Source organism: Hippopotamus amphibius, chromosome 2, assembly GCF_030028045.1.
Source record: "Hippopotamus amphibius kiboko isolate mHipAmp2 chromosome 2, mHipAmp2.hap2, whole genome shotgun sequence".
Classification (NCBI taxonomy): Eukaryota; Metazoa; Chordata; class Mammalia; order Artiodactyla; family Hippopotamidae; genus Hippopotamus; species Hippopotamus amphibius.
The window spans coordinates 114,349,908-114,369,202 of record NC_080187.1 but is presented as its reverse complement, the minus strand read 5'-3'; the positions used below and the strand labels follow the sequence as shown (position 1 = coordinate 114,369,202).

Here is a 19,295-nt window from a genome sequence, read left to right as displayed (position 1 = left end):
GGGGCTGAGTGTCATTAAGCCAGAACATGACCCATGCAGAATATGCCAAGGGTATCTGCTGTTGGACCTCTGTTTACAGAAAGTTTAATGGCAAGCTCGGTGCGGTACGCATGATACATTCATTTCTGATTGAGGCCAACTCTCTGGTTAGTTTGACACGTGGTATCATCAAGGTCAAGGTTGCAAAGTCTGATCCTCCACCAAGGTCCGTCAACTTTAGGAAGAGAAAACTTTGGGAATGTCTAAGAACCGTACCCATGAGTAGCCACCCTCTTGCTAGTCTGTGCTTATAACACGGAAATAGGTAAGAGCCTACTAACTCTTGCTAGAAAATCAAGTCAATTCCATGTGTGTACCTTACAGAGGGCAACACTTAGCTTGCTGTTTGCCTACCTAGTGTGTATTATTATGGTGCGAGTGTAGTAGCGGTCAACTCTAAGTCATTTCTAAACTGTCGCTCTTTATCATATAATCGAATTATGACCGAACAGTAATAGGGGACAGGGAAAGACCACATGTTACTGAGTTCCTAAGATACTTTTAATAACCTGTTTACTACATTAACATATTTTTGTTCAGAGCTACTAACAAGTAGAATGTAACTAGACACTTGTAATTCAGCTGTATCATTTCAAACTCAATCTATTTTTGTATGAATCTATTGAATTTTCAGAATTCCAAACTGATTTTGACTGCTGCACCCACTTTAAAAGTCAGATTTATAGGAAAAGGCACGTGGGTAGGAGCTGGTTACCATGTAACTATAACCGCAGGTGGTGGGTTAAACATAACAAGTATTAACAAAGGATGCCAAAGGTGGTACAAGGAGGAAAAAGGAGGAACAAAGGGTGGAGTCATCCCTACACTAACTTTAAAGTAAAAGGCATTGAGAGACAGGGGAAGGAAGATGAAATGGTCAGCGATTTCAGTGGCCTCACTGAGCATTTTTTGATTTATGGTAAGGCAAATGTTTACTTACTGTGGTAAACTTCTGTAACTGTTTCCAAAAGCTTAATATGAATTTTCTTTAAATATGAACTTTGCCTTCATTAGTGGCGAGGAAGTCATTACAAGCAGGAAGCTTGTTTTGGTAAACACTCTGTGTGTATAAGTGTGTGCTTTGAAATTTATTATTTTTATTCTTTTGCATAGAGTGTTCAGGAGTAAATGGGGGAGGGTGTTGTGTGATGAAAAAGGAAAGTATATGTAACATGTGGGGCTTTTAACACCCAAAGTAGCTTCCTCCAATTCTGACTTGGTGAAGTTTTCTTTTTTTTAAGAACTTTTATTGAGATATAGTTAACATACAATAAACTGCATATATTTAGAGTGTACAATTTGGTATTTTTTTTCTTAGTAATGTATATATGGCAGCCCCAATCTCCCAGTTCATTCCCCCCCAAACCTCCCCACTTGGTGTCCATATGTTTGTTCTCTACATCTGTGTCTCTATATTTGCCTTGCAAACCGGTTGATTTGTACCATTTTTCTATATTCCGCATATATATGTTAATATACAATATTTGTTTTTCTCTTTCTGACTCATTTCACTCTGTATGACAGTCTCTAGGTCCATCCATGTCTCTACAAATGTCCCCGTTTTGTTGCTTTTTACAGCTGCGTAATATTCCATTGTATCTATGTACCACATCTTTTTTTTTTTTTATATTCAAATTGTTGTTTTATTTTTTATTTATTTATTTTTTTATTATTTTTGGGGGGGTACACCAGGTTTAATCATCTGTTTTTATACACATATACCCGTATTCCCTCCCTTCCTTGACTCCCTGTACCACATCTTTTTTATCCATTCATCTGTTGATGGACATTTAGGTTGCTTCCATGTCCTGGCTATTGAAAATAGTGCTGCAGTGAACATTGGAGTGCATGTGTCTTTTTGAATTATGGTGCCCTCTGGGTATATGCCCAGTAGTGGGATTTCTGGGTTATATGGAACTCTATTTTTAGTTTTGCAAGGAACCTCCCAACTGTTCTCCATAGTGGCTGTATCAATTTACATTCCCACCAACAGTTCAAGAGCATTCCCTTCTCTCCACACCCTCTCCACCATCTACTGTTTTTAGATTTTCTGATGATCCCCATTCTAACCGGTGAGGTGAGTGAAGTGTTTTTATATTACGCCTGTTAGGGTTCTTGGGCAGTCATGATGCAGGACCAGTCATATAGCTTCAGAGTTACTCTGTGTGGATAATGCTAGAAATTTCCCTACCTTGAAGACGGATGCTGCCACAAGAACGGATTCCTCATCCAAGTTCACTTTGTCCCCAGAGTTTATCTTCTCCTTTAGGGCTCTGCATGATTTTATACCACCTGGTTTACTGAAGATGCCTTCTGTGAGTGGCCCTTTTTGATTGATAAAGTAAAGTATATCCTATAGAGAAAAAAAAAAGAAAACTGTGCAGCATTTCATATCTACAAGCTCAGAGCACAAGCTTGCCCCCTTTTTGACAGAGCTGAGGTGTATGAGGGTACAGTGCTAGAGCTGCAAGGACTGGAGTCTATTTGAAATTTTTTTCAGTGTCTCTAAATATATTTTCTACCCAACAATCCATTTTACATTCATACACTGAAACATTTTACACACTTGCTTAATCAGATTTTCCTTTTTAGTAAATTTACACTAAGTCAAACTTCTCTGCTTTGAGGCGTTAGTAGAATCATCCTCTCCTCCTCCACTGTTCCTTTCTCAGTATTACCTAATATAGATGCTCCTTCCTAAGTGTAGAAATCTTTTTCCATACTCATTTCCCATTTGTTTTTTCTTTTTTCCGTGACTGTACACCCCATTTCTACTTCCGGTATTTCCTCCCCTCTCTTAAAACAGGCTCAAAACCCTTCTCCTCCTTCTCTGATCACATTCCCTTCCCATCAGTCTTTCATTTCCTTTTGCTGTGTCTTCAGGTCCTGTACTTACAGGGTAGAGAGATAACAGATGTTGGAGTCAGGTAATCCAAGCACTCTGAACTCTGTTATGCTACTCATCTGCTGTGTGACTATGGGCACAGCACATACTTTATTGAGGCTTTTTTATTTTTCATTTATGAAGTGGGGATGGTAATTATCATAGTTAGCCCCAAATTTGCTGTGAAAGGTGCAAGGACTGGGGTAGGAGCTAGCATGTACCTATTAATAGCGTGATAAATTTCTTCATAGATAGCGTAAGAATCCCTGCATCTAGGACAGTGCTTGGAGGGATAGTGGACCGTGAACAGATGTTAACACTGACAATTCAATACACTACTTTGAGATAACAGAGGCCAAACTCTGTGACTTTCATTTGACACATTCTGTCAGGATTAAATGATTCGTATTTGCCAGAGGATATCTTTATGCTTAAGCATGTGAATTACAAATGAAATCTCTGTGAGATGTTCTGAGTGGTAAGGTGGAGTAGACTCAGCTGAAGGAGACTTGAGACTTGTATGGAGTTCAAGGAAGGAGATGAGACTATGAGGATGAGGTGGGTTTTCAGAGATTCATATGCACAGAGCCCGTTACAGTTGATCTGACCAGGTGCAGGTGGGTCTTTGCTGAAACCAGTGGAATGGCCAAGAGCATCTTTTCCTTGTTGTATTTGCCTTATGACTCTGCGCTCCCTAAATCAGATCCTATTCTTTGAAATAGTGTTAACAAAACTTCTCAGTCAGAGCCAGGGGCTGTCTAATGACGTCTCCATTTGAGGGTGGATTTGGATGAGAACACTTGATCTCTCAGAGCTCCCCTCCTCAGGAGGGCTGCAGAAGCCCAAAATGAGACCTACTCGGATTGGGGTGGGCAGGCTGTCATCATCGCACACATCCTCCAGAGAAACTCCGAAGAGCAGTTTTGGCTTTGTGGGCGGTGGGGCTGGGCCCTGGCTGTCCCGGCGAGTCCTGAAGCTCCGCCAGAAGGCCCAGTTTTTGGCAGAACTCTTCTTGACTGTCTTTTGGCCTGCATCTAAGGAAGAAGTGAGATTATTACGAATAGCAGTGTAGTTTATTTAACCTGATTTCCACGGTTTACATTTTACAGCATATTCATTGCAGTGGCCGGAAGAGAGAAAAACTGAGTCATTTGTTGTACAGAATTTCCCACATTCTGAAATTGGCTACTTGCATCCTTGTGGTGTTCATGTGTTCTTCTTCAACGTATCCTGCAACCCAGTATTTAAACTTAGAGGCTTGATTAGACTCAGGACTGATTCTCCCAGTGACAGTGTTCCCCAGACAGTGCTATCTACTGCCTCTTAACTGTGTCCTGAGGCACTTAACCTGTATTATACAAATTTCCTGATGTTAAGTGTTATCAGTGGATTCAGGTGTCAGATCTCATTTTAAAAGCCAAAAAGATTTGGTATTCAAATCAAGCAGAGTTTGGTAATCATTTACTTTTGTAGTAGGTTTCTTCCCACTCTTAGATTTCCTGTTTGGCTGAGTACCCAACCATGGTCAACTTTCTCCCGTCAAAAGGATCTGCCTGTCATGACACATCCTGCCTGACCCCACTTCTCAGCCAGCTTCTGGACCTCTCTTCTGAGTGGCCACAACCCTCTGGCAGCTCTATAGATGACTTTCTGCAGTCAAGGTCCTTGGGAAGTAGTCATTAAATGCTGGCTATATGGTAAGATGCCAGGTGGCCATCTTCCTGTAACACCCTACCCAGCTACCCAGGCCCCTGTCAAAGGAAAGCTGAAGACAGGCTTTTAAAGAAAAAGTGATCATCAATGAAAAGCTGAGTTCAAAATTTCTACTGCCTAACTGTGAGTATTTTCTGGATATTTGCTTAAGTAACCTGTTTAACATTTACTTAAAAAACCTGCTTAAATAACCAACTAAAAAAGTCAACAGAGGTGCCAAGTTGTAGGAAAATAAACAGATGAGCAACATTTTACCAAATATCCTTAAACGCCCATCCACTTGGCTTTCCTGAGACATAGTGAGTGCATCACCATGTCCACTCATGTGGACGGAACACTTCTGGTTCTGGATGAGAGAACCAGAAGGCTCCTGTTCTGCCAGCTAGTTGGATAAGTTACTTTAAACTCTTTGAGCTTTGGTTTGCTCAAATTTAACATAAATGATGCTACCTACACTTCATTGAACTACATAATGTAATGTACTACTCAACACAAGACATGGCTCATAGCAGCCTTAGCAGAGGTAATTCCCCCCCCCCCCCCCAGGGAGCCTAAGGCAGCCTAGACATCAGTCTCCTCCCTGCAAAGCAGACCCCACCCCCATTCTTCAGTTGATTTTGCAGCCTGCAGATGTGCAGTCATGAACGAATGCCACCAGTCCACCTTAGGCTCTTCCTGCCCTGGCATGTATACCTCCATCATTTTAAAAGGAGAGAATGAAGAAAGCAAATACATTCTTAAATCCAGGAGGAGATTTTTCTACCTTAACATGTACAGAAATTTAAGATACATGTTTAGATAGGTTGAGTTGTTTTATGCAACCTGGTTTCCCTATTCTTAACCTGACTGTATTATTTTTAAAGCTATCCAAATGTACTCATGTATTACAACTGTATTCATTCACTGTTCAGCTTTAATAAGAATACTCCTAAGAAGAGTGCTCTATCCCTTGCTATAAAGCTATATATCCAGCTACTCTATGAGCATAGACAGAAAGCAAAATAGACATTGAGTCCTATACTTTCTCAAAGATACTTTCAGGCTTAGTTGGACCTCTCATAATGTACATTAAAGTTCATGTTGCCTCTGTGACCAATCAAAATATATGCTATAGCCATGAAAAATATGGAGACTAGTAAACAAGCTAACCTTACAACCTCATCTTTCTTACACAGTCTTGGCAAGATGTAGTTTAGTGTTTCCTGATGCTCAGATTAGGGTTTGAATATTAAAAAAATATATAATTTTTGAAACTTTTTGCTTACAGAATAACAATCATAACAATAAAAATACTTTAAGTAGGAATTCTATTCTGGCCCCAGTACTTCCCAGATTAATTAAGAACATTTTATTCAGAGAAAGAAATATCAGTGGGACAATATTGGAATGGTAGGGGGAGAAAATTGCAAGAGGGAAGATTTTTAAAAACCCCAGCCATAAACGTTCAGTTCCAGTCGCAACCTGGGTCTGAAGCAAACGTGGAAATGAGACTGCTGTGGGGGTAGAATTAAGAGTTCAATTCTAACCAGAACCCCCAGAGCCACTTCAGCCTAAGTCCAGAATAGATTTGAAGTCTTTTCTAAGCCATACAGTCATCTAACCACCTCCTGTGAAGGCACGAGATGCTAGACACAACATGGGGAACATGTGTTCCCAGGCCATAAGAAGCTCATACTCTAATAAGACACACAGATGTGTACAGATGTAATTATATGTAGGCAGTGCTCTGGGGATACAGAGAAGGGAGATGTGTACCTGGAGGAATTAAAAAAAAAAAAAACAAAACCAAAAAACCAAAAGCCAAAACCTTCCTGGAAGTGAGTTGGATCTTGATTTCAGACCTTTGGTGTTTCTCTGAGCTTGATTCTGTGGGTATTGGGGCCTGCCTATACGGTTCCCTTAACCCCACATGGAGAATCGGCTGTATGTCATGAGTTTGTTTACAGCAGGAGAGACAAGAGCCAAGGGAAGACACTTACAGGAAAGGAAGGGGCTCACCTTTCCCCTGCTGATTCCTGGCTTGGTTCCTGGCTGTGTGCTTGGGTTTCAGGATAAACCGGCCTTGGATCTCTTGGGACTCCTGCTGCAGTGGGAAGGCCTCCTGGAGGGCAGAAGGAGAGGTGGAGTCCTCCGATCCCCGCTGCAGGAGCACAGTAGCTGGAAGATGGCTCATTTTAATTCCATAGGGATGTTCATGCCCTATGTGGAGAAAAATCTACATATAGATTCAGGCTGATATGATGGGTACAGTCAGACCTACCTTACCGTGAGCAAGTGCCCCACACTGGTGTGGCTGCTGTTCTTCTGGGGCTTCTGGGTAGAGAAGGCTGTACTTTCTGAGTAGGATGTGCACTGTCATGGGGGACACCCTGCAAAAAGCAGGTGCCCAAGCAAATGAGTTTAAATAGTAAAGAGAAGAATGTTTTGAGACACCTTGCTTGGTTTGGAATGTATATATCCATCCCTGCATTGCACAATGTTGACTTTTGTTGTGTTTTCCATCTGAGAATATTGAAGGCCTTCTAGTTTCTGCCTTGACACTCACTAGATTGTACATCTCAGGCAAGCCTTACGTTCTTCCTTTGAAATGCTCACCCTCACATAGACTGATAAGGAGCAAAGTAAATATATGAATAAACATTGGTGCTTAATATTTTTAAAATGATTGGACTATATACGTTAAGAATTGCTATGATCACTGTTCTCTCACACATGTCAGTTTAACACACAGATTTTTCATTTCCTTTTGTCAGTTCAACAGCCAGAGCTATTCCAGAGCAGCGGGGTGGGTTGCCTTTATGTTTCCCTCCCATTGCTGCCTTCCCTCCGTGGGGGGGGTTCCTGCGAGGCAGTGATCAGAGGCAAGGCTGCGCGGTGGTGGAAACCCGGAAGCAAAGTGCAAACCAGTGTTTACAGAGTGGAAAACCGCACCAGAAATCCTCAGGAGTTGCCTGCCAAGTGATTTGTTTTGCTCTTTCATGCTTTACATTGCTTCCTCTCCATAGAATGCCCAAAGACCCTGTGTTGTGACGTGGATTTCATTTTTTAAGAATAGAAGGAAAGTTCCTTTTCTTTTGTTTCTGATTTATTATTGAATGTAACTTGGGGAGCTCTTGCTTTTGCTTTTCATCTAACATAAGTGCAATGTCAGCGTTCTGGTCAGAGCAAGAATCACAGTGACTTTCATCCTTTAAAGCAAAAGAAGCTTCCATGACAGCAATAAAATGCAACCAAATCACCAGGATAACCAGGAGCTAATCCGTAACTGTGAGTTGAGAGCAGGTTAGGAAATGCATTCAGGGTGACTGCTGAGGTAGCATCATGAAGGCCAGGCTCTTAGGAGTCCTTAGAGCCAGCCACGGTGCGTGAAGCTGTTCTAAGCCTAAAGATTGTCATTTACATGGTTTTGTTTAAATGAATGCATTTCATTAAAATAAATATATTTAAGTATTCGATTTTTTTCACCTTATTGCTGGTGGACTTTTACAAAAATGTCAACATTAAAAAAGAAAAACACATGAAATAGGTGAGGGGAGTTTGTCCTCAGCTTGGTGCTTGATGACTCCATGTATTTCTGAGACTGGGAATATACATATCATAGAAAAAGCTCAGTTGATTAGATTTTCTAGATCACTTGAAAACGTTCTTCAGGTCACTTGAAAGAGTAAAAGTCTCACAGGATTATTGAACAGATTAAAAAAAGAAAAAAGAGGGAATGCTCTAAGATTTCTAGCAGAAATCATTGTCACCGTTACTGTATTGCAAGTTCTGCTACAGGTTTTGTCCTTTCCTTTGTTTTATTCCCTCCTTTTTTTACTGACCACACTGAACAGACTTGCTGATCTAAGAAAAGCAAGTCTTTCCTAGCTTTAGAAAAGCTAGATTATTTTTAGCTATTATTATATTATTATTATTTCTAACTATTATATAATAACTATTGTAGGAAAGATGGAATCTACGTATCAAAAACCTCAAGAGCAATGCTGGTAAACAGCTTGAGAAACAGCAAAGTACAGGTGGTTTAGTCAGTGAAGACTTGAAGAATCTGAGTGTGATTATCTCATTCTCTTTATGATGCTGAGAAAAGTTTTGGGCACAGAGCAGATTATTAAATAAATGTACTCGGGTACAGAGGCATGGCTGGATTTTAGAAGAGTCTCACAAAATAGAGACTGCTTAGTAGTTAGGAAATGGATCAGAGGACTTCAAGACTGGAATATGAAAAGTATAGGGAAGGTGGGAAGGAGTCGCAGGAGGGAGAGGATATGGGGATATATGTATAAATACAGCTGATTCACTTTGTTGTACAGCAAAACTGGCACAACAGTGTGAAGCAATTATATTCCAATAAAGAGCTTAAGAAAAGAAAAGTAATGTATGAGAAAAAGAAATTCCAGTTTGTGTTGCTTTCATACCTAAGTAAGTAAGTACGTAGGGAGGTAAATCAGTGTTTTCAAGACAAGTCTGTTTGTCAAGTGAAAAAAGTAAAGAAGAAAAATTCCCATTTCTCTCCCCAGCTAGACCGTAAGTTGCTGAATGAAGAGATGTTATTAGTGCTCAGGATAGAGTAAGTGCTTGGAATTAGTTAATAAATGTATGAATAAATATTGCATGAGATTTTCATTTTTAAGGGTATTTAAGTTCAAGACTGATCAGCTATTACTTTGAGACTTTAGAGTTACAGTTTTGAACCCAATCAACCCCATCTTAGGTTTTCCCTGACACTTACCGATGAGTGGGTATGAGGCCTCTTTCTTACCAGAACTGGCCCACAGCTGGTAATCTTTCTCAGAGCCCTTGGAGACAAAAAGAACTGTGTGTCACAGCAAATCTTCCCAGTAGGTACTTGAAGAACCCATTTCCTTAGCACTTTTATACTTCCAAAGAGAAAGAATTTGGGCCAGTATAAATGCTATGTGGTGCATGGGGGTGGCTACAATTTTTGAGTTAACAATGCTGATTTCAGCATCTCCTGTCTCTTTCACAGCCTCCAGTGGACCTTCTGAGATTCTTGTCCTTTTTGGTAAAGGGTGGGGATCTATGGTACCACAGTGCAATTAGCCCCTCACTTTGTGGGCAGCCCATGGCATAAAAAAAATCGCAGTAATGCCCCTTCGCTGTGGAGGAGAAGTCTAATCTCAGGAGTCCTGCTTTCTGCTGTCTCTAGATTCCTTGGAGAATGTTGGCTTTTGGCTTCGAATATCCCAGCCCAGACAAGCATGTTGTCCAGAGAGCCACACACTCTGCCATGACCATTCCTGAGCAAAGTACAACTTGAAAGGCATCATAAGCTCAGCAACCATGAGCAAAAGGAGACAGATGCCCAAGAGGCTTTGAGTAGATGGCAGAATCAAGTCAGCCCACTGGCTCTGATGTAGATGAGTGCCATTCAAGGGAGAGAAGGGAGAAGGACTGTAGCCTAGAGAGTGTCAGATGCAGAAAACAATCACTGCCTAGGAATATTGGATATCCCATTTGAAACAAGCCTAAATTATAAAAAATGCTGAATTAAAGAGTCCTCCAGGAGAGGATAAAGCAAAAAAATGTTTGAAATAGAGTTGTTGGTGATAGGTACTATACTTGCCCTTGACTTCTGATTAAAAACCATGGCCTTGCCATGAAGGAGGCAAGGTCCCAGGTAGTGGAAGCAGTTACACACACACACACACACACACACACACACAGCTAAACCTGCTCAAAATTGTATTGCAAATAAGAAGTGAAAGCTAATAAAAAATCTTTTCTTTTAAGGTAAAGATTGAAAAAACTGTGTTGGAATCCCTTAAATCAGGCATACACATATAATAACAAATAACCCCAATTCTTCATTAAAATAGAAATTTTTTCTTGTCTAGTGAGATTGATCACTTTAAGCAAAGGAAAATTACAAAAATGAAATAAAATGAGCTGTAACATTAATGAGTCTCCCCAGCCTTATCCCTAAAACCACTCTCTTGTAAGATTTAATTCTTATTCAGGACATACATATCAAATAGGTTAGAAATCAATGCAGAGGGGTACTTCACCCAGTGCATATAAATTCAATTTTATTTATAATGTATTATTAAATTCCATTTTTACAGAATCAACGCTTTCTTATATCAAATTCTGGCTGCCCTGAGTTTTTAAGGGGCTTTATTACACCACTGAGTCAGACAAAACTTAAATACAAACATTTTAATTATGTCATTTCACAATAGCAAGACATTTTCGCATTTATGTATATATATATATATAAATATATATTCATATTTGTATATATAAATTTTATATAAGGAGCCGTGCTTTACAAGTGCTTTTTTCAATTCTGTCCATCTGAATGTCCCTCTCCCTCTCTTTTCCCCTATGCACCCTCATCCCCATAGCCATCTCTTTCACCAAAAAATTCTTACAAGCCATAACAGTCCTATCCAAACATAAAGGAGAGGGAGTTGCGGGAGGGAGGGAATATGGGGATATGTGTATAAATACAGCTGGTTGACTTTGGTGTACCTCAAAAACTGGTACAAGAGTGTAAAGCAATTATATTCCAATAAAGAGCTTTAACAAATAAAATAATCAAAATATCAAAAAAAAAAAAAAAGGAACAGACACTTGAAAGCAAAACAAGATGAAAGTGATGTGTACACAGATGCCCCCAGATCCATGGTCTTACTCAGAACTTATCTTCTTTACCAGTTCACAGGTGGCATTAGCCATCTAGTTCTCAGGACCTGCATCAAGGGGATGTAGTGTCTAGCCAGGTGGTCTTTATGTCAAATTTACAACAAAACGTATCATTTAGGATTTCTGATGCTGAGATTGAGTCCTCAGGTGGCAATCAGGATAAATAGGGATGGGACTAGAGGAATCAGGAATGAAGATACAGAAAGAACAGTCCTAGAGAGGAGGAGATGTTTAGAATCTTATAATATTTTATTGTCTATATATATAATATAGACAATAAAAAGCACATGTTTTCATTAGCACTCTAAAATTATAGCCCGATTTCATTATGCTGTGACTTTCAACTCACACAAAATTTAAAATGAGAATACAAGAATAACATGCATAGGCTAATAATATAGCTTTGCTGCCTTCAACTTCTAAATTTAGGGGACAAAATATGACTTACATATCTGTAATAATCAGCTGTCTTATGATGGTAGGTACATTACACACACACACACACACACACACACACACACATGAATCTCAAAAATCAAAGTTGGTTTTTAACTAAAAATAACTTTCAGGTACTTACAGTTATTCCTAGCTTTGAAAGTGACATGTTGATAACATCATTCACTGTGTCTGAATTTGTTACTGTTATAGTTACAGACTGCAAGAAGCAAGAAAAATTGCTATAAATAAGTTTTAAACAGGTGAGTAAATAACTATTGTCAAATTATTATCCATATTCTAAAGGCAAAGCTTGTTTTCAGGTAATGACAATGTAAAGCGCATGTAGAACACAAACCCCTAATTATAGTTGATTTCCATTTCTTTATATAACATGAAGCTAGCTAGGAGAAAGCATTTCAGTAAAACAGATATTTCTCTTAAAGGATTTGTGGCACACAAAATATAGAAGCTTAAGTAAGAAAGAGAAAGACAGAATTCTGAGAGGGCACATGGGCTGGTCTTCAGCACCTTAAGGCTGTGTCTATAATAGAGGAAGGATAGTTTAAAAAGAAGGATCTGGACCCTCTTCTCTCTTCCTGAGTTGTGTTTTTATAGTATGGTTTTATTGCTTTGCAATTACATAGTAAAGTAAATTAGTAAAATTAGAATAAGAGCTGGCTGTAAAATATATTTCTAAAAAAACTACTATTTAGTGAGTACTTTCTCTGTGTCAGGTATCATGGGTACTAAGATTTTCATGATTGAAATCTGTTGAGGACTTCCCTGGTGGCACAGTGGTTAAGAATCCAGCTGACAATGCAGGGGACGCAGGTTCGATCCCTGGTCAGGGAAGATCCCTCATTCCGAGGAGCAACCAAGCCCGTGTGCCACAACTACTGAGGCTGCGCTCTCGAGCCCGAAAGTGACAACTGCTCCACCCGTGTGCCACAGCTACTGAAGCCTGCGCGCCTAGAGCCTGTGCTCTGCAGCAAGAGAAGCCACCGCAATGAGAAGCCTGCGCACTGCAATGAAGAGTAGTCTCCTCTCGCTGCAACTAGAGAACGCCCTCGTGCACAGCAACAAAGACCCAATGCAGCCAAAAATAAATAAATAAATTAATTAATTAAAAAAAGAAATCTGTTGAGTCAATTAAATAAAATCAATGAATCTAGGAAATGACATTGAAAATTTTAAAGATTCCAGTTCCATTCCAAACTCTGCCAGTGAATAGGGTATTTATAATAGCTCTACCACACATCACATTAAGAAACTGCTCCAAAAAAATAGGAAGACAATTTATAGAAAATTAATATGAGGTAATAATGATTAAAATTTTGCAAACTTGGTGAAAGACATAAATTTACAAATTCAAGAAGTTCAGAAAATGCTAAACAGGCAGATTCAAAAAAGACCATGCTTTGAAACTTCATCGCCACGCTGCTAAAAACGAAAAATAAAGAAAAAAATCTTGAAAGCAGCCAAAGAAAAATGACAAATCACATACAGGGGATTAATGTTTGAGCACAGAATACTCATCAGAAAACACAGAGACTAAAAGACAATGGAACATCCTTAAAGTGCTGAAAGGAAAACATTTGCAAACAAAATTCTATAGCCAGCAAAAATAGCCTTCAAGAGTTAAGGTGAGGAGAGAAAAAGATGGCGGCGAAGTAGAGAGATGTGGAGTGCATCCCTCTCCACAGATGCATTGGGAATGCACGGAAGGACGCAGTCATTCCCACAGAGAACCAGCTGAACACCAGCAGACGGCCTCGGACACCAGAAAGGGCTGCGGAGAACCTGACATAGCCGGTAGGGAGGCATCTACGAGGGCTCAAAGAGGGTGAAGCGGCGGAGCTGTGGCAGACGGGAGGGAGTGAGAAACATACGGAGGGTCCGCAGCGCAGCTCAGCGTTCCCGGACCGAGACATCGATCCGCGGCTGAACGGAGGGACCAGGAGCGGGAGCGTGGGAACCGGAGAGCTGGTTCGGGGGAGAAACATTGTTGCCGGTAGGGTGACGGACCGAGAGGACAGGAGGGAGGAGGTCCGCGGAGAGGAGTGCCGATCCCTGAGAGCTGCCCGGCCATGATGGCGGCTGGAGGCTGCAGGCTCCCGGGCGGGGGGGAGGAGCCGCGCGCATAGCCTCTCTCTCTCTTTCTGCGCCTCTGCAACAGGCAGCGGAGAGACGCCCTGCGGGGCCACATAAGGCGCTCAGGGATAACAAGCACCCTCAGGCGCTCGGGCGGGGCTAGATTAAAACTCCTTGCAACGCCAGCAGCAGGGAGGCTGCCGAGAGAAAAAAAAAAAAAAAAAAACCAGCATCAAAAAGAAAAAACCCCGAGAGAGGCCCAACTCTAAGACTTTCTGTGTACGCCTGAGCCACCAGCGCCCTCTGCAACAGGCACCTCCAAGCCTGACTGAAGCAACAGTGCGCCACTGCTCACTCCCTCCCAGGAGAAGGAGCCACTATTGCACCCTCTCCCTCCCCACACACCGAGGCTTACAGACGAACAATAAAGGAACCTCTGCTGGTCACAGAATAACGCAAAAAAAAAAAACCCAAGGCAAGGAAAAGGACACTTACAGCTGAGACGCTAAGGAAACAGAAATAGTAGTATCAATACCTATTGAACTGGTCCATTCTGGGATCAGTTCTGGATTTTTTTTTTTTTTTTTCCTTTCTCTTTTTTTTTTTTTTCTTTTTTTTTTTTTTTTTTTTTTTTTGATTTATTAAATACTATCTTAGCCCTAAGGGATCTACAAGTTTTACAACATAATTTTATAAGGATATTTTTTACTCTTTTTTTTTTTTTTGCCTTTTAAAATACTTCTATATCTAGCTAAGTTTTTGGTAGTACGGACAAAATATCTTTCATACTTTCCTTTCATCCCTTTCTTTTATACACTTCTATTCCTTTCTTTTTCTTTGCATATTTCCAACCACATTACGCTCTTCTGTTCCCCTTTCTTCCAGCCATTTTAAGTGTATTTTATCTTAACATACTTATAAGCAACACTATCGGTCTGCTCAGACTCCTTGCTCTATTCTCCAGATGATGCACTGCCTTGGTATTAATATTAGGCTTTTGTCTTTATCTTAGTTCTTAGTACAGTTGTCTAATTACATTCTGAGAATCTCCATTCTCTCTGGTGGTACTCCAGCTCATTTCTATATTTGATCCTAGCTTACAAAATCTCCCTGGATTGATGTTTGTATGTGTAGGGTGTTATTTGTTGTTTGTTTGCTTTTGCTTTTGTCTCTGATTTGTTCTGTTTCAGTTGTCAATTTCTGCTGGGTTTCTCTCTGAATATCTGATAGCACACTGGGGTTCTGTCAGCTCTTTCTAGAGCCTTATGTCCTAACGGATTCAATAATTGTGTGTCTTATACATGTATGTGTTTCCTAGACTGAATATTCGTCTAATCCAATACTTGGACATTAGTCTGAGGCTTGGACAGTCTTCTATAAACACCTCTATCACCAGGACAAGCAACCCCAAAAGCTTGGACAACCATGAGGAAACAAAGAAACACCATGCAGGCAAAGGAGCAGGAAAAAAACCCACAAGACCAAATAAATGAGGAGGAAATAGGAAAAATGCCTGAAAAAGAATTTAGAGTAATGATAGTAAAAATGATACAAAATCTCGATAACAAATTAGAGAAAGTACAAGAAACAGTTCATAAGAACTCAGAAAAACAAACAGCAATGGATAACAAAATAACTGAAATTAAAAATACTCTAGATGCTCTAACCAGCAGAATGACTGAGGCAGAAGAACGAATAAGTGAGTTGGAAGATAGAATGGAAGAAATAAACGCCACAGAGCAGGAAAAAGATAAAAAAATAAAAAGACTAGAAGACAGCCTCAGAGACCTCAGTGATAACCTTAAACGTACCAACATTCGAATTATAGGCATCCCAGAAGAAGAAGAAAACAAGAAAGGGTCTGTGAAAATATTTGAAGAGGTTCTAGTGGAAAACTTCCCCAACATGGGAAAGGAAATAATGAACCAAGTCCAAGAAGCACAGAGAGTCCCATACAGAATAAACCCAAGGAGAAATACACCAAGACACATATTAATCAAACTAACGACAATTCAACACAAAGAAAAAATATTAAAAGCAGCAAGAGAAAAGCAACAAACAACATATAAGGGAAAACCCATCAGGATAACAGCTGACCTTTCTACAGAAACTCTGCAGGCCAGAAGGGAATGGCAGGATATACTGAAAGTCCTGAAAGAGAGAAACCTACAGCCAAGAATACTCTACCCAGCAAGAATCTCATTCAGATTTGAGGGAGAAATCAAAAGCTTTCCAGACAAGCAAAAGTTAAGAGAATTCAGCACCACCAAACCAGCCTTACAACAAGTGCTAAAGGAACTTCTCTAAGTAGGAAACACAAGAAAAGGAAAACACCTACAAATACAAACCCAAAACAATTAAGAAAATGGTAATTGGAACACACATGTCAATAATCACTTTAAATGTAAATGGATTAAATGCTCCAACCAAAAGACACAGACTGGCTGAATGGATACAAAAACAAGACCCTTCTATATGCTGCCTACAAGAAACCCACTTCAGACCAAGGGATACATATAGACTGAAAGTGAAGGGATGGAAAAAGATATTCCATGCAAATGGAAGTCGAAAGAAAGCTGGAGTAGCAATACTCATATCAGACAAATTAGACTTGAAAGTAAAGACTATTAAAAGAGACAAGGAAGGGCACTACATAATGATCAAGGGATCCATCCAAGAAGAACATATCACAATGGTAAATATCTATGCCCCCAATATAGGAGCACCTCAATACATAAGGCAAATGCTAACAGCTATAAAAGGGGACATCGACAGTAACACAATTATAGTGGGAGACTTGAACACCCCACTTACATCAATGGACAGATCATCCAAACAGAAAATAAATAAAGACACACAAGCTTTAAATGACACATTAGACCATCTCGACTTAATGGATATTTATAGGACATTCCATCCAAAAACGACAGACTACACTTTCTTCTCAAGTGCACACGGAACATTTTCCAGGATAGATCACATCTTGGGTCACAAATCAAACCTCAGCAAATTCAAGAAAATTGAAATCATATCAAGCATCTTCTCAGACCACAATGCCATGAGACTAGATATCAATTACAGGAAAAAAACTGCAAAAAATACAAACACATGGAGGCTAAACAATTCACTATTAAACAACCAAGGAATCACTACAGAAATCAAAGAGGAAATCAAAAAGTATCTAGAAACAAATGACAACGAAAACACAACAACCCAAAACCTATGGGATGCAGCAAAAGCAGTTCTAAGAGGGAAGTTTATAGCAATACAGTCCTACCTTAAGAAACAAGAAAATGATCGAATAAACAACCTAACCTTACACCTCAAACAACTAGAGAAAGAAGAACAAAGAAACCCCAAAATGAGCAGAAGGAAAGAAATCGTAAAGATCAGAGCAGAAATAAATGAAAAAGAAAGGAAAGAAACCATAAGAAAAATAAATAAAACTAAAAGCTGGTTCTTTGAGAAGATTAACAAAATTGATAAACCATTAGCCAGACTCATCAAGAAAAAAAGAGAGAAGATGCAAATCAACAGAATTAGAAATGAAAAAGGAGAAATAACAACGGACACCTCAGAAATACAAAACATCATGAGAGACTACTACAAGCAACTATATGCCAATCAATTGGATAACCTGGAAGAAATGGATACATTCTTAGAAAAATACAATCTTCCAAGACTGAACCAGGAAGAAATAGAAACCATGAACAGACCAATCACAAGTACAGAAATTGAGGCAGTGATTAAAAATCTCCCAACACACAAAAGCCCAGGACCAGATGGATTCACAGGTGAATTCTATCAAACATTTCGAGAAGAGTTAACACCTATCCTTCTCAAACTCTTCCAAAATATTGCAGAAGGCGGAGCACTCCCAAACTCATTCTATGAGGCTACCATCACCCTGATACCAAAACCAGGCAAAGATGTCACAAAAAAAGAAAACTACAGACCAATATCACTGATGAATATAGATGCAAAAATCCTCAACAAAATACTAGCTAACAGACTGCAACAGCACATTAAAAAAATCATACACCACGATCAAGTGGGGTTTATCCCTGGGATGCAAGGATTCTTCAATATACGCAAATCAATCAACGTGATACATCATATCAACAAATTGAAGGATAAAAACCATATGATCATTTCAATAGATGCAGAAAAAGCCTTTTACAAAGTTCAACATCCATTGATGATAAAAGCTCTCCAGAAAATGGGCATAGAAGGAAATTACCTCAACATCATAAAAGCCATATATGACAAACCAAAAGCCAACATTGTTCTCAATGGAGAAAAACTGGAAGAATTCCCTCTAAGAACAGGAACAAGACAAGGGTGTCCACTCTCACCACTGTTATTCAACATAGTTTTGGAAGTGTTAGCCACAGCAATCAGAGAAGAAAAAGAAATTAAAGGAATCCAAATTGGAAAAGAAGAAGTAAAATTATCACTCTTTGCAGATGACATGATACTATATATAGAAAACCCTAAAGACTCTACCAGAAAACTGCTAGCACTCATTGATGAGTTTAGTAAAGTAGCAGGATACAAAATTAATGCACAGAAATCTCTTGCATTCCTATACACGAACAACGGAAGAGCAGAAAGAGAAATTAAGGAAACTCTCCCATTCACCATTGCAACCAAAAGAATAAAATACCTAGGAATAAACCTGCCTAAGGAGGCAAAAGATCTGTATGCAGAAAACTTTAAGACACTGATGAAAGAAATCAAAGATGACATAAACAGATGGAGGGATATACCATGTTCCTGGATTGGAAGAATCAACATCGTGAAAATGACTGTACTACCCAAAGCAATTTACAGATTTAATGCAATCCCAATCAGATTACCAATGGCATTTTTCACAGAACTAGAGCAAGAAATCTTACGATTTGTATGGAAACGCAAAAGACCCCGAATAGCCAAAGCAATCTTGAGAAGGAAAAATGGAGTTGGTGGAATCAGGCTTCCTGACTTCAAACTATACTACAAGGCCATAGTGATCAAGACAGTATGGTACTGGCACAAAAATAGAAAGGAAGATCAATGGAACAGAATAGAGAACTCAGAAGTAAGCCCAAACACATATGGGCACCTTATCTTTGACAAAGGAGGCACGAGTATACAATGGAAAAAAGACAGCCTCTTCAATAAGTGGTGCTGGGAAAATTGGACAGCAACATGTAAAAGAATGAAATTAGAACACTTCCTAACACCATACACAAAAATAAACTCCAAATGGATTAAAGACCTACATATAAGGCCAGACACTATCAAACTCCTAGAGGAAAACATAGGCAGAACACTCTTTGACATACATCAAAGCAACATCCTTTTTGACCCACCTCCTAGAATCATGGAAATAAAATCAAGAATAAACGAATGGGACCTCATGAAACTTAAAAGCTTTTGCACAGCAAAGGAAACCATAAACAAGACTAAAAGGCAACCTTCA

The 19,295-nt window shown here is 39.5% G+C and overlaps 1 protein-coding gene across 1 annotated transcript in view; it reads right to left on the bottom strand.

Annotated features, from left to right (window-relative positions):
- Positions 1 to 19,295, bottom strand: part of LOC130844422 (rho GTPase-activating protein 20-like) — a 36,358-nt gene that overhangs the window by 4,792 nt on the left and 12,271 nt on the right. The window contains exons 6-10 of the mRNA XM_057720673.1: positions 11,880 to 11,957; positions 9,366 to 9,432; positions 6,635 to 6,835; positions 3,782 to 3,957; positions 2,231 to 2,392 (exon numbers count right to left, since the gene is read on the bottom strand). Of these exons, the coding sequence (XP_057576656.1) occupies positions 2,231 to 2,392; positions 3,782 to 3,957; positions 6,635 to 6,835; positions 9,366 to 9,432; positions 11,880 to 11,957 (684 nt within the window). The remainder of the gene's footprint in view (positions 1 to 2,230; positions 2,393 to 3,781; positions 3,958 to 6,634; positions 6,836 to 9,365; positions 9,433 to 11,879; positions 11,958 to 19,295) is intronic.